The sequence below is a fragment of the Chenopodium album genome, chromosome 27, assembly GCF_948465745.1.
Source record: "Chenopodium album chromosome 27, dcCheAlbu1.1, whole genome shotgun sequence".
NCBI classification, from domain to species: domain Eukaryota; kingdom Viridiplantae; phylum Streptophyta; class Magnoliopsida; order Caryophyllales; family Amaranthaceae; genus Chenopodium; species Chenopodium album.
The window spans coordinates 36,131,596-36,147,394 of NC_137860.1; the positions used below are offsets into that span (position 1 = coordinate 36,131,596).

Genomic DNA, 15,799 nt, shown 5'->3' on the forward strand with positions numbered 1-15,799 from the left:
GCCTAACAATATGTATATATAGTCCGTATTTGGCAATAATAACTTACCATAATACGTGCAAATAAATTGACGAGGAAGGAAAATACGAAATCCTTGATGCCCACGTGAGCAATAACGAATTAACTCAATTAAGGTTTTGAGAAGGTTTTGCGTAGAATGGACTCATGTGAGTCCAGTTTATAACCTTCAAACACACCACCTCCATTTTCCTTATGCTAAACTTGCCACTTTAGTGATTAAATTTTTTTTGTATGATTGGACTCACGTGAGTCCGTTCTACACAATACTTTTCCTAAGGTTTTTAGTTGGATCACTTTGGCAATATACGAAGTTTGAATGTGATCCAAACTTACACCGTATCTAATACAGTAAGAAGAAATTAATCTGGGCTGCTTTATCCCAACTGTAAACCTCCCTTGGATGTAAGCATGTTTAATGAGCACAACCAGCCAAGTGGAGTAGATACTGCATATTATGCGACATTATATCATAAATTCTTCCATGTACCTTATTTATTTTGATAGGTACTCTTTACTTTAAAGGAAGTAGTCAATGGTTGGAAATATAACTTCTTTTAGCTACAAATTGCCCAAATTGACAATTGGACATGGTCATATAAGGTGTTCCATGAAAAAACGGAATGTGATAAATACATAAATGAACCCTTAGAGCAAGTTTAGCCCGACATCATCATTTCTTGAATCTTAAGACTTATGTTTAAGACTTTTTCATTTTTTTTTTTCTTAAATCTCAAGCAAGTCTCAAGTTGAGTCTTAAAATTCCAAGACTCAACTTAAAACTTGAGATTGGGACCTACTTCACCCACCTCACTTTTATTTTTATTATTTTTTTTAATACACTTTTCTACATATAATATGTTATATATTTGAGTCTTACGGGTAAAGTGATAAATTTGTGCAAGTCTAAGTGAGTCTTAACAAAAATTTGATGACATCATTTTCAATTGGGACCACCAAAAATGATGTCACATCCAAGTTGGGGCTAAACTTGCTCTTAGTTTCATGGTCGAATATAAGAAATCAAAGAAAAAAAATTTAAAATTATTAAGCACTAATGATTGATCAACATGTGATTTTAATTTGCCATGTATTCTTAAATTTATATAATTTTTAAAAATCAATTTAATAGTTATGTGTAGCCCTAAAGATGGTATACATCATAATTTTATTTTATTTTTTTTAAGGTGTAGTTCTATTTCACAAAAAACGACTTAATTTTTCATAGTTGAGTAACGAAATGATTCGAGATATTTGGGTAATTACGTTGCATCATATGGCTTGTGCTCAAACAAGTTATATTGCTTTATTTTTCAGAGAAAACTTTATCTACTTATATCATGACGTGTATGATAAAAACTACGGAGTATTTTATTTAATTACGAGTATTTATTTTTCCAAGCTATAATATTCTTGTTGCTCTCATTAGGAGACAAAATAGCTACGAAGATAGTTATTTGGGCCTGGGCCAAGTTACGAAATTCTATAGGTCAGTTATGGAATATCTCAAAATAGCTACAAAGTTATTTATTTGGGCCTGGGCCAAATTAAGAAATTCTATAGGTCAGTTAAGCACTTAAGCGGTGTATGCCCAAATTTTTAAGATATGATAATAGGATAGTTTAGGATTGTATTTGGTGATATGTACGCTTATTTCCTAAAATACAAATTAATATTGTTTCCTAGATTTTATAAAATATGATATGATAGTTTAGGATAATTTTTGGTAATTTCCTAATAATGTTAGCTTATTTCCTGAAATACGAAGTGAGATTGATTCCTAAAATAATCTTGTTTCCTAAAATAATCTAAGATAAGATTTTATTTCTTAGCTTGCTTCTCAAGGAAACATTAGGTTATCTATTTATCTAGTTTAACCGACTTAGGCATTGTTATAAATAATCAGATACTTGTAAACTAAAATTTACACAATTGTATTCCAAAAAAAAAAAAAAAAAAAAAAAAGCTCCTTTGAGAAAAACACAACAAAATAATGGCGGCCCAAAACCTAAAGGCTACGGTCAATTCTTCTTCTTCAATTCATCCTAATTCGATTGAGCGTGATGCAAATTTGAAGACTTTATTATCGAAGAAGAAGCTCCACCTCGTACTCGATTTAGACAATACCATTCTTGAATCGGGTATTTTAGAAACCTTAACTAAATATGATCAAGATTATTTAAAACGCCCCGTTGCTGTCAAATTGATGGAAGATAAAAAGCTATATAAATGGGATTATGAAGCAGAAGGGTTCAAGGTACGTCTATTTGAGTTTCCTGTCTTTATTTATTATACTAAATAAGTTGTACATATTAGATTCATATTTTTTTCAATAATCATGTTTAACAAATTTAAATTAAGAAGTGTTATTTTATTTTACTTTTTTGTTTTGACGTACAAATAGTATATTATAGTTGTTAAATTTAGTCGATTTTATTTTTACAAGTTAAATTAACATAAACTTCAAATTACAGGATGTTTATGTAACCAAATTGAGGCCTTATGTGAAAACGTTCCTCAAGGAAGCAAGTACACTATTCGATATATCAATTTTTACGCTAGGAAATATGACATATACAACGAAGATGCTAGACCTACTTGATCCCGAGCGTTTATACATTAATTCACAAGTGATCACGAGGGAGAAGGTGCTATTAGCGAGATCATGGAGGAAGGGACATGATTTTTTGAAGTCACACGGAAGAGTCGTGTTAGTAGTCGATGATGCAAAAGACGTGTGGGAGGCTAATGCTAAAAATGTGATCGATATAGCACCATACGGGTTCTTTGAAGATGAGTCCTCAAACAAGAAATCTTGGACACGAAATTTGGCGGATGAAAGTGAGAAGTATGGAGAACTTGCTCGAGTTTTGAGAGAGTTGAAGAAGATTCATAAAGAGTTTTACAATTTAGGCGAAGGAGGAGATTATGAAAGCCGTGATGTAAGAGATGCAATTGAAGATGTGAAGAGAAAATTCAGCTTGCAAGGTACTAAGGAAGCGATGAGTCAACATGCAAAGGAAACGACTAATGAGATTGATGAATGCTTCAAATTGATGGAAGTAAATTGCCGCAAAAATAAACTAAATAGAATTCAGACTAGTCATGAAGTTATGTAATGGTTTATGTAATGTTCTAATATGAATTCTATGATTTTCTTTACTTTTGATTTTCTTTTTTAGGAAATTGAATGTCACTTTATTATTTTTTTATCAATTGAGAAAATCTAATTAATGTCACATTGTCACCTGTTATTAATTAACAATTGTTATTGTCAATTGCTAGAACATAATAATTTGTATATAATTTTAATTAGTTGCTTGAAAGTGAAAAGTGCCTAGGAGATGATACGATTTAAAGTGTAAGATTTAAGTATATTTATCTTTTAATTTGTTGCACTTTAAAACATATATTCTTGTTTGTTTGTTAGGGGCATGCATGCAATAATTATTTATGGTGTTAAAAATATGAATTAAAACCACACACGAGCATTAATATTAATATGTTGGTAGGAACATATATACCCCGTATTCATAAAGATGTTATGTAATCAATACACTAAATGGCATTAGCATATTTCAATTAAAAAAGGCATATTATTGTCATTTTCAATGGGTTTGCTAGCTTGATATTGATAAGATCTAATATGATGTAAAAAAGTGTAATGTCCATTTGATCTAATATTGTTGTTAATATTGGATGTGTTTTTATTTGTGTATTTGTTACCCATGTGGCCATGTCCATACATCGTTAGATCTTACATGTATAATTGTGTGAATTATACTTGTAGCCTCGTAGGTTATATCTTATAATCTTATACTCGTACAACATAATTTTAATAACAATTAAAAGTGCGTGGATCCAAAGGGGTTAATTTTTTCCACATTACAAAAACCTTAATAATAGTTAATATTAATATATAGCTATACATAACATGTTAAATAAATTTATTAAACAATGCTTAATAACACAGTAAGAAACAAATTGGAATCATTATTTAGTACTCGTATGCCCCACGACATTCATGCATGTATATTAAATCACAACCGCCATACTTCGGAATTAAAAATTGTATGAAATTTGAAAGCCAATTTTATTATGTCTCATCTCATTAATTCATCAAATTGGTTGGAAACCCATACCATATTAATGAAATAATATTGAGGTGAACCAACAGTCCAACATTACATATATATATCTAGTACGTGTACGTACTTAATTAAAAATACATTAATAATTAAGAAAATTTAATTACTACAAAATTAATAAGGCTTAGCACCATTAACATTACCAGGAGGATAATATTCACAAACAACAAAAGGCCAACCAGCACCACAAGTAATACTAGCACACCCAAGATATAAGCTATCCTTCCAAACCACTTGTTTATAATGCTTACATTCTTTTCCATTCAAACAAACATTCAAATTATGATCATAATTTGTTTTCTCCTCAATCCATTGATTGACTGCATCAGTAGTCGTAAACACGTATCCGGATGCTGTGTTCTCGCCGTAAGGTCCATTTGATGACATCGTGTTATCGCATGTATGCTTAACTTTGTTTGCGAAATCTTGGGCGTATGATGCTAGGGTTTGGTTCCATTTTAAGGGTGGCACCCCGACTTCAGCACGAGCCGCGTTGTGCACGTCTAGGAACTCTTTTTGGTTGTCTTGGGCATGAGATATCACAAGAGTTGTGGCTAAAATAGCACAAAAGAAGAGATGAATGAATAGCTTCATTTTTTTGGTGGTGGTTTTTTGTAAGGGGGTTGGAGAATTTAAGGTGTATGGGTTGATTATTTATAGGGATATAGAGCAACTTTTTCGTGACTTATATTTATAGTTCTTTTATTTGTTCATACATCATGAATATATAGTATTATAATTAGTCAACTATATAACAAAAGTCTACATAAAATGCTTTTTAACCAACCTTAAAGGGAAAAAAGAAACCACCTATTCATTATTCGTCTTGATTTCACATTTTAAAGCAAAATGGAATACTTTTTTTTTTTTTTTTTTTTTTTAATTATTATTGTTTTTAATAGTCACAAAAAGTAATATTTCACTTTCTACCAAAAAAAAAAACAAAAAAAAAAAAGAAGAAGAAAAAGTAATTTCACAAACAAAGATATTTGGTTTTAATTTTTGGGCCTGGGCCTGGGCCCATTTGAGAAAACTTTCCAATAATTTGAAGATGAACTAATGATAGGAATCATAGGATTACTACTAGTATTCGTAGTATGGTGTCCTTGTTGATTACTACTAGTATTCGTAGTATGGTGTCCTTGTTGCTCAAGGATATATTCCTTGTTTCTCAAGGATTTAATAATTTCTTGTTATAAATAATTACTACCATATTAACCAAATTTTTGTAATGTAAAACTTATTCGTTATTATCTTCCATCAAAAAAAAATATTGTACGCTCCTCTTTTACACTTCAAGCTAGATAATGGCAGTCCAAAACTTAAAGCCTAATGTTATTTCATCTTCTTCAATTCATTATGCTGATTTGATTAAGAGTGTTCGTGATAAAAATTTAAAGAGTTTATTGGCGCGGAAGAAGCTCCATCTTGTTCTTGATTTAGATAATACTCTTCTTCACTCGAGTTCTATGCTAAAGTTAACCAAATATGATCGTGATTATTTACAACGCACTGTTGGTGTCAAATTGATCGAGGAAAAGAAGCTATTCCAATGGAAGTTTCAAAGAAACGATAGCGTGACATGTCTACCTGCTAGGGTAAGTTTCTATTTTTTAAAATAATCTTTAGTTTGTATGTTGAATAACATTTACGTACATATTATCGATCGATCACTTGCATTAATTTGTTAAAAAGACTTACAAAGAATCATGTTTATTTAGAAATAGGTCTATATTTTGTTTAGTCGTTCAATTAAGTATATATGGTTCTAGTATGCGGTAAATTAACATAATTTTATTTCAATTATTTTCAGCAGGGACATAATGATCATTGGGTAACAAAATTGAGGCCTAATGTTGAAACGTTTCTTAAAGAAGCTAGCGCACTATTCGAGTTTTCAATTTTCACACTAGGAACTCGCAAATACGTAAGGAAAATGCTTGACCTACTTGATCCCGAAGGGTTGTATTTTGCTAATTCACAAGTGATCACAAGAGAAGACATCCGTTCAAAGCCATTAAAGAAGGGACTCGATCTTGTATGGGCACATGAAAGGGTTGTTTTAGTGGTTGATGATATAAAAGATGTATGGAAAGACGACAATGCTAAGAATGTGATCAAAATAGCTCCATACGAGTTCTTTGATGATGAATCCTCGAATAAGAAATCTTGGTCACGAAATTGGGCAGATGAAAGTGAGAAGTATGGAGAACTCGCTAGGGTTTTAAGAGAGTTAAAGAAGATACACAAAGAATTCTACAACGTAGAGGAAGGACAAGATTGTGAAAGTCGTGATGTAAGAGATGCAATTGAAGAAGTAAAGAGAAAGTTCGTTTTGCAAGGGACTAAAGAAGGTATGAGTAAATATGCACAAGAAACGATTAATGAGATTGATGAATGCTTCAAATCAATGGGGTTGAATTGTCGTACAAATGGACCAAACGTTATAGTTCATACTAATCATATGGTTATGTAATTCGAATATGGAAATTATGATTGATTATGTATATGAATTCTTTTTTTTTTTTTTGAAGAAATATATATATGAATTCTTTATTTTCTTAATTTTTGATTTTCTTTTATAAGAAATTGAATGTCACTTTTATTTTTTTGTATTTTATTTAACAACTGAATCTGACGTTGATTTTCAAATAAAAGCATGACAAACTAGCAATATATATATTTCCCTTAAAGTGTTAATTGAAAAAATTGACCCCAATTAATAAATTTAGTAACTTGAAAAGTCAAAAGTGCTTCTTGATGAATTAGACACATTTTTCCTTGTTTGTTTGTTTAGGACCTATTGAGGTTTGACTATGTATGGAGATTAAGATATAGATTAAAACCTCTCACTAAAATTATAAAGCTCATTTATACTGTATAATTATATTGTGTTTATAAACCTAACATTGATTAGTAAAAGTGTACAGACAATTTAGCTAGTAATAATATTCTAACGTATACAACTTTAAATAATGCTTAAGAAACAAAATTAAATCTTAATTTTCAATACCAGAAAACATTATTAGTCCCTCCGTCCCTAAATTACATTCCTATTTCTAGCATTTATTCCTCACATAATAGAGAGAAGTAGGAATGTAATTTAGGGACGGAGGGAGTATCTAACATTGACGAACAATAATAAATTCACAACTATATTTTAGAATTCAAAGATTTATAAATTAAAAACCAAATTTTTATTCATCAAAGTGGGATAAAAGCCCATACCATATTAATGAGATATTAAGGTAAACAATATAACAAGCTCAATACTTAATTAAGATTACATTAATAAGCAAATTACTACAAGTTAAATTAAAGGGTAATTAATAAGGCCATGTACCATTAACATTACCAGGAGGATCATATTCACAAACAACAAAGGGCCAACCAGCACCAAATATAGTACTAGCACAACCAAGATATAAGCTATTTTTCCAAACCACTTGTTTATAATGCTTACATTCTGTACCATTCACACATTCATTCAAACGATGATCATAATTTTCCTTCTCCCCTACCCATTGGTTAACCGCATCAACCGTCGTAAATGCCCCATAACCGGAAGCCGTGTTTTCACCGTAAGGTCCCCTAGATGACATCGTGCTATTACATGTTTGCTTCACTTTGTTGGCTAAATTTTGGGCGTATAATGCTAGGGTGTGGTTCCATTTAAGGGGAGGTACTCCCACTTGAGCACGGGCCATGTTGTGCACGTCTAGGAACTCGGTTTGGTTGTCTTGGGCATGGATAATCACAAGGATTGAGGCTAAAAATGCGATAAAGAGATGAATGAATAACTTCATTTTTTTTTGGTTGCTTTTGTTTGTGAGGGGGTTAGTGATTATATATACATTTAATTTATATATAATACTTTGATTTTGTGTTCATAATTAGGAATATATTCCTATAGTTAGTCAACTATGTATGAAGAGTCCACATAAAATGCTTTTTAACCTACTTTAATGAGAATATGTGTTTTGATTTCACATTATCAATAAAAAAATTGTCAAAAACTACCTCGTTAACACTTTTTTTTTTCTTTTTTCTTTTTTTTTTTGTGAAAAAATACCTTATAAAATTTTTGGGCGGCGTATAATGCTAGGGTGTGGTTTCATTTAAGGGGTGTTACTCCGACTTGAGCACGGGCTGTGTTGTGCACGTCTAGGAACTCGGTCTGGTTGTCTTGGGAATGGGTTATTACAACAGTTGTGGCTAAAAATGCGATAAAGAGATGAATGAATAACTTCATTTTATTGGTTTTTTTTTTTTTTTTTTTTTTTTGTTTTTTTTTTTTGAGGGGGTTAGTTGGGGTGAAGGTGTATGGGCTGATTATACATTTATAGTACTTTGATTTTGTGTTCATTACGATGAACATATTTCTATAATTAGTCAACTATATATGAAGAGTCCACATAAAATGCTTTTTAACCTACCTAAATGAGAATATCTGTTTTGATTCCACATGTGCAAACTAAAATATTTGTTTCTGTAATACAGGAAGTATATCTGATCTGTCTAATTGTATTTCTATAGAGCTAATCTTTAGTCTTTTTTGTCAGATTCACCTTCACCAGAAATCGTGTGAATAGATGGAATAGTCTCATCTGAAGAATAACTTGTAACTCCTCCTAACTCAAACAGATCTTCCATGGACATTGTTCCTTCCAAAACCTCCACAACCTGATAAATTAGTTGAACAAAAGGTTAAACATCAAGTCCAATTATATTATTACTTTCTCTTAGTATTGCATTTAGTTTATTATAACTAGAGCCATAGTAGGCCGGTTACTCGAAAAGAGACTAAGACAAGTCAGGGAACAGCTAATCATTTGATTCAATTGATCTCGATCAAATTGAATTAAATTGCCGTCAACCAGCCAACTTTGTCACATCACCCCCTTGCAAAGCTTGTTTGATCAGAGGTTTAACCTGTTAAAATAATAATTTATAATTAATTAACATATGCTAACAATAATCAAAATAAAATATTTCTTTTATTAAAAATAGTATTTTACCCATTCTTTGAAAGGGGCATCATCAATAAATGGTCTCCTACATTATTAGTAAAACACTACAACCATCATACTGGTAGTAAACTGTAAGCACTTGTATACAAAGTATAATATCTAATATAAGCCGACTGTTGGGATCATAGCCAAGGGCCTCAGAGTTAAATGGTCCAAAAACTGTAATAGTTCTATATTGTACCCGAAAGTTCCTGTATTTTAATTTCAACTAGGATGATTGATTTAAAGAAAATTGTATCCGAAAGTTCCTTAAATGGCAGTAGTGATGTGGGTATATGATCCGATCCATGAGCAAATCGCGCTAATCCCAAATCCGCAAGCTGCATTATTAAAAAAGAAAACACACATTAATATTTTTATTTTTGAAATTAATATCAATAATATGTCATTATAACATAACTTTTCATTTAATTATTTTAAAACTAGTTTATGCCCTACCATTGCACAAATAATAGAGAAAGGTCACGTTATTATGTTATCAATCTTGTTAAATAATTGTACATAAATAATCATTTATATCTTTATTTTTTTTTTATGTTACATGAAATAAATTACATTGAAATCATTTACGATATATATATATTAACAAATTACGTTAAAACGATATAGGACTACAAAAGGATTTAAATTAATCACTTAAATTTAAGTATTTTGTTTATTAATAATTAGTATGTCCCCGTAATTATGCATTCTTAAAACTATAATACTTGGAAAACAATGCACAATAGTTAAAACAATTCTTCAAAGAACGTGTAAGGTTGTAGATATTTAGTATGTAAGATTTAGTATAGATATAATTTTATTATCACTTTTTTCGATTCAAGTAAATCCGTTGTGCTCGAAGGTTTGCCTCTTACTTACAAGCTAGCCAAATTAAATAGAAATTATGCCAAGCATTTATTAATAATTAATATATCAGGTGATTTGTAACACCCCAAATCTCCCTCTACGGAAATACTAGTATAATACGTATAATTATACCGTAGAGATAGACTTGGGCTTGTTACCGCCGCGTGATTACGCAAGGCTACTCAAACTTACTAAAATAAACCAATACTTTGCAGCGGAAACTCAACTTTCTTTTATTAATACTTATAAAAATAGTAACATTGTTATGAGTACTCTAAATAAACACAAGACCAACATTCCTAAACTAGGTGAAGCAAATCCCGAGACTCCCATATGCTCATTCATGACTCCACCTGAAAATAGTCAACACTGCTTACCATTACGGTAAACAGGGCGAATCAAAACAAATAGGAAATACGGATTAGCAAAATATGCTATGTACGATAAGTGCAAGATAATGTAAACTCAATTTATTTGCAAACATGCTTTTAAAACCAATTCCAATAAATAATCCAATAATTCCAAAACTCATGATTCAAAACCAATTCCAATGATTCAACATTCAAAATAATTGATAAACCAATTCCTTTAAAAATCCAATTCCTTTTTGAACCAATTTCTTTAAATCCAATTCCTCACCCAAGTATGCACACCCCCCAAGCTAGTCTCCTTATATTACAAGGCTATTCTTGAGGAAAGACTAGGTCATACAAAGTCCATAGTCTTATCAATAAACCAAATCCGCATAGTGGGATTACTAACATGCTTATAAAGCATTAATAATAATATTTCAATGGTTCAATAATAAATCCTTTTAATATCCAATAATTCCAATATAATTCAAACTCCTTTCACATGCTTTCAAAATCAAAACCTTTTAAATAAATACTTGAGAATAAAATCTCATATTAATAACTTTTCAAAATCAATAACTCTTCCTTGAAAACCTTTTAAAATCAAATCCTTTCTTTAAACACGATAAGTAATTCAAACCATTCAAAAACATGATTTGAAAATCAATCATTCAAAATACTTTTATCAATACCTCCAAACATAATTTATTTCAAAATCACAATTCAAATCAATTTAATTCAATCACCAATCAAATCATATAAAACATGTTATTCAAACCAATTACTTTCAAAGGTATCTAGCCACCTAACGTACCTTGATCCTTGATTAGCAAACACACCAAAAGAACCTCAAGAATCTTGATAGAACACACCCTACAAATAAATATAACCTTAATCAATATAAGGTTAACAAATAATTAAAAACCCCCAACTATATGTACATGAACCTTTTAATTAATTTCTCATAAACATCATTAAAATATGATTTTATATAATTAAAACTACTCATAATAAGTTTTATAAATCCCCCATAATAATAATAATTGAATAAGAGAAGAGAAGAAGAAAAGATAAGAAAACAAGAAAGAGAGAAGTATTGGATTTGCGTTGGAAAGAATAGGCAGAACTTGCAGAGGCTATAACTCCTTCGATATAACTCCGAATTGGGTGATTCTTGAGCCTAACCTCAAGGATTTTTCGAGAGGAACAATCTTTTGTGACGTCAATACCCCAAAAACTGACCAAAAGTGCCCGAAAATTGGCTTCAAAGATAAATGAGATGATTTGTGTAAAATTAAGGAGAAGAAAAGAAGATAATTGGTGTGAAGAATGTGAGAGGCATGAAAGGGTATTTATAGGCTAGTATGAGCATGAATTATGGCAGGAAAATGTAGGAAGAATTATGGTAATTAGGGTTTAAGAGATTACTTGGAGAAGTGAATAAAGAATTAAGGAAAGTTTGGATATTAAGGTGATTGTGTATACTTGAATATGGAAGGTATGTATGTCATGAAAAAATAATAAGGAAATTAGAATTACTTGGGGAATAATCAAGAGGAACAAAAGGCAAGAGAATATAATGATTGGATACTAAAAAGATGGAGAATTAGAATTAAGGAAAATAGGAGATTCCCTTACTTGTATTTAGGAAGATTTTGCTCGGTTTAAGGACTAAAAATAATTGTGTAAATAATATAGAATAATTAATTAATTAATTAATTAAAATACCAATTATTCACCTATAATTAACTAAGAAAATCATATTTTCTATACATAGAAAATCCAAATTTCCTAGCTAAATAAATGGGAAATTTCGGCCATAATAATTAATTTATAAAATATTATTTTTCTTAAATTAAAATATCCGAAATATGTAAATAATTCGGTTATTAAAATAAGATAAATGGATAATAAATCTTATCCAAAATAATGATTAGTTTTCAAAATGCTTTTGGCGCCAAAATTCAAATATTATTTTGGCTCCAAATAATAAATTTACTAAAATACCCTTTTTATAAAATAATCCTTAATTAATTAGGAAAATACGTATGAAAATACGGGGTATTACATGATTATGCCCTGGATTTTTATTATTTGATTAATTAACTAATCTTGTACATAAAAAAAATTACAAAATTACATCCATCACAAAAAGAAGTACATAAGAAAAATGATCACTCTACAATGAAAATATTATAAATTTATCAATTCAAAATTTTAAATCAATCAAGTATGAAAAGATTTCAATTTTAATTATAGAAATATAGCCAGATAATAAGAAACACAAGTTCTTGATTTCGAGGTAAATACATAGATTTAAATGTTATGGATTAATTTGTTTTTATGTAGTCACTACACAGCATAAAAAATAAATTTAAAATTCAATGTATTCCCAGCTAAAATATTTATTTTATTTGATGATTTAATTAAATAAAAAAGCCATTAAAAGATGAAAAAAATTTAATGAGTTGACGATTAATAAAAACATTTTAAAAAAAATTCATAACATGGTCCTCGATCCAGAGCCGAATAATTAATGATATAGGGAGTATAATATCAACAAAAATATTGGTATAATATTTTTGTGATGCTCTTTTGGTTCAAATCTGTACAGTGCTTACTTATTTTATTTATTAGAAAGTATATTAATAAGTTTGGTTAGCTGTATAGTGCTAAACTACGGATTACTATTGCTATGTAGTAGAGGGATCAACATACATATGTAGTATATATATTTATTTTTTTCAAGATGGATTATCATCTCTTTTAAAACAAATAAAATATTTGATTTTGTTCATTATTTTTTAGCAACAAATTAAATTGCAAATTGTGAAATTTCTAACTTTCTATATGTACTTTGTATATCTTTTATTGTCAATTGAAAAATCATTACAATAAAAAATGGATATAAATAGAATATAATATCACCAAATATTGATAAGTTAAACAATAGCGTGCTTAACTTTAATAAGATGCTAAAAATTCACCAAATAAATTATGGTCCATATATCTAAAATTTCACAGAAAATCCCTATGTTTAAGCACCATCAATACTATTTTTAACAAAAAAAACTACGGAGTAAGACAAAACCCACCTATATAAACATAATTCCCCCTACTTTTTTCCATATCTTTTCATTCTCTCACCCTCCTTAGTTTTAAACTCACCTAAAACAATGGCTAGTTTAAATCTTTCCTTAGCCATTGTTTTGGTAAGTGGGCTTACCATAGCCAATATATGTTGGGCTACATCCGTATTTGATTGGAAACTTCAATATCTTGTACCAACTAATGCAGCCCGTCTTGCGGCATTGCAACCCCCTTTAGTTTGGAACGAGACTCTAGCAGCCTTTGCTAGATCGTATGCTAAAGAGAGAGCCGTAGATTGTAAATTGCAACACTCAAATAGCCCAATATATGGTGAGAACATTGCAATGAGTCCTGGAGAATTAAGCCCAACTGAAGCTGTGGATTTGTGGGCTGGTGAAAAGCCCAATTATGATTATGGCTCTAATAATTGCAAGGAAATGTGTGGGCATTACACACAAATTGTTTGGAAAGATACACAAAGTGTTGGGTGTGCCAAAGAAAAGTGTCAAAACGGAGGCACTTTTATTACTTGCAATTATTATCCTCCTGGAAATGTTATAGGCGAAAGACCTTTTTAAGCATTTTTTTGGTAGGAAAACTCTATGTATTAGGGTCATTTTTTATAACTCTTCATATTGGTTAAACATTTTTGTATACATAAAGATAATTAAGTGTAATGTATTGACACAATGTTTCATATTCAACCTTGTTTTGAGATTTAGCGATCTTGTTAATTTGCTAACATGATCTTGCTGACGAAATTATTATGAGGCGTAAAATGTGCAACCGATTAACTAACTTAATTTATATTAATTACAATGTTCCGCCATTGTTGATATAGCCTAACATAGAATCCTTGATGGTATTAAAAAATATGAATAAGTCATAAGAAAAAAAAAAAAAAGTGGCCCTTGTTTGGCGTAATTGTCTCTCTTTCAGCTTGAGATTGTTGACAAATTCGAGGTAATCTTCAACGTCTTTAACCGAAAAAACTAAATTTACACACCTCTAATCTAATACTCAATAAATTAATTAGTCAATAAATTAGTCAACCACGGAATTAAAGGCGAAATGGCGCAGAGAAGAATTATAGGGCCATTTTTGCTTCTAAAAAATTTGCTAATCCTTTATTTACTAGTAATATATTTTCTTTTAGCATTATATCCTCCTAATATTGATTACTATGTGTTGATATAAAGGTCAAATCTATCAAATACAATGAATCACTTTGCAAAAAAGTGATTATGAACTACAGATCAAGTAATTGACTAATTTTACTACTATTATAGTTCATTTAGTTGCTTGTTAGTTTATTCTGACACATGAATCAATTGTTGTCCATAAATTTGATAGTTTTTGTATAATTGATCTATATTGCATGGTGTAAATTATAAGGTATGGAGGGTGCTCATTAGGAAAAGTAATCGATCGAGCCACGGTTGAACGGGTTTGCTCGACTTGACTCCTAACATTTACCTCACGTATGAAGCTTGGTCTAGTCTTGGAGCCTTTTCAAGTTATCTACTTTAGTTTATAATTCTAAAAACTTGAATATATTCTTGAAAGATATTACATGTATAAGATTCGTATGACTATGTATCTACAAAATTTGGAAATCCTCTTAGCAAGTCTTATCTATACAAGTAAATTTTTTTTATTAAGTACTTCATACACGGAGTAATATATACGGGTAATTAACTCGGTACTAAATTTTCGAATGTAGTCAAGATTTAATCAAGTCTTGAGTATAGTCTGTATAAATATAATGAAAATTCGATAAATCAATGCTTACATTGACTTTTTTTCCCCCCTTTTTATTCGTAAGTTTGGCTGTTAAATTAGCTTGTGAAAATCTGAAATGTGATATCTAACTAAATCACTACTTGTAACCATGGCAAAAAATTCCGTCACGCACTTGCTAAGTTGCTAATTGTGCTCCTTGAATTAAGTACTGATTGATTAGAAAAATCAATATATATTAACCGTGCATGACGAGTTTATCTCTGCATCTTAGCTTAGGTGTGTAATGAAGTGCATTAAGAAAACGATATTAACTAAAGAAAACACTATTATATTCTTGTGGATGTTGTGGTATACCCCAATAAATTCAAACAATGACAACAACATAATTTCTGTGATTTTGAAAGGTTAAAATATATATGTATGATCATTTATCTATTACTAATTGATTAAATTAAGCATACAAAGAAAGGTACAAATTTATTTTAAAAACAATAAGTCGTGCCACGTTGAAGCTACAATGTACTACTCTTGTAAATTTTATTGGAGTAAACTATATATAAGTAATCTCC

At 30.0% G+C, this 15,799-nt stretch overlaps 4 protein-coding genes and 1 pseudogene across 4 annotated transcripts; 3 read left to right on the forward strand and 2 right to left on the reverse strand.

Annotated features, from left to right (window-relative positions):
* Nucleotides 1–2,010: 2,010 nt before the first annotated feature.
* Nucleotides 2,011–3,136, forward strand: LOC145620172 (RNA polymerase II C-terminal domain phosphatase-like 5). Its single transcript, XM_081674804.1, has 2 exons — nucleotides 2,011–2,274; nucleotides 2,492–3,136. Exons 1-2 carry the CDS (start codon nucleotides 2,011–2,013, stop codon nucleotides 3,134–3,136), a joined length of 909 nt encoding a protein of 302 aa, XP_081530930.1.
* Nucleotides 3,137–4,054: 918 nt separating this feature from the next.
* On the reverse strand, nucleotides 4,055–4,759 carry LOC145621456 (pathogenesis-related protein 1A-like). Its single transcript, XM_081676183.1, has one exon. It carries the CDS (start codon nucleotides 4,757–4,759, stop codon nucleotides 4,280–4,282), a length of 480 nt encoding a protein of 159 aa, XP_081532309.1. The 3' UTR covers nucleotides 4,055–4,279.
* A 713-nt stretch (nucleotides 4,760–5,472) lies between these two features.
* Nucleotides 5,473–6,641, forward strand: LOC145620173 (RNA polymerase II C-terminal domain phosphatase-like 5). The gene is made up of 2 exons (XM_081674805.1): nucleotides 5,473–5,763; nucleotides 5,982–6,641. Exons 1-2 carry the CDS (start codon nucleotides 5,473–5,475, stop codon nucleotides 6,639–6,641), a joined length of 951 nt encoding a protein of 316 aa, XP_081530931.1.
* Nucleotides 6,642–7,491: 850 nt separating this feature from the next.
* LOC145619069 (pathogenesis-related protein 1A-like) lies at nucleotides 7,492–7,971 on the reverse strand. The gene has a single exon (XM_081673668.1). The coding sequence runs from the start codon at nucleotides 7,969–7,971 to the stop codon at nucleotides 7,492–7,494; it is 480 nt and encodes a 159-aa protein (XP_081529794.1).
* Nucleotides 7,972–13,573: 5,602 nt separating this feature from the next.
* Nucleotides 13,574–14,065, forward strand: LOC145618924 (pathogenesis-related protein 1 pseudogene; annotated as a pseudogene).
* The last annotated feature ends 1,734 nt before the right edge of the window (nucleotides 14,066–15,799 follow it).

What these genes read in the sequence shown, in the direction of transcription:
- LOC145620172 (XM_081674804.1), top strand. Translation starts at nt 2,011, where the DNA reads ATGGCGGCCCAAAACCTAAAGGCTACGGTCAATTCTTCTTCTTCAATT. An exon ending in ATGAAGCAGAAGGGTTCAAG is followed by an intron (nt 2,275 to 2,491) that starts GTACGTCTATTT and finishes TTCAAATTACAG; the next exon opens with GATGTTTATGTAACCAAATT.
- LOC145621456 (XM_081676183.1), bottom strand. Translation starts at nt 4,759, where the DNA reads ATGAAGCTATTCATTCATCTCTTCTTTTGTGCTATTTTAGCCACAACT.
- LOC145620173 (XM_081674805.1), top strand. Translation starts at nt 5,473, where the DNA reads ATGGCAGTCCAAAACTTAAAGCCTAATGTTATTTCATCTTCTTCAATT. An exon ending in TGACATGTCTACCTGCTAGG is followed by an intron (nt 5,764 to 5,981) that starts GTAAGTTTCTAT and finishes TATTTTCAGCAG; the next exon opens with GGACATAATGATCATTGGGT.
- LOC145619069 (XM_081673668.1), bottom strand. Translation starts at nt 7,971, where the DNA reads ATGAAGTTATTCATTCATCTCTTTATCGCATTTTTAGCCTCAATCCTT.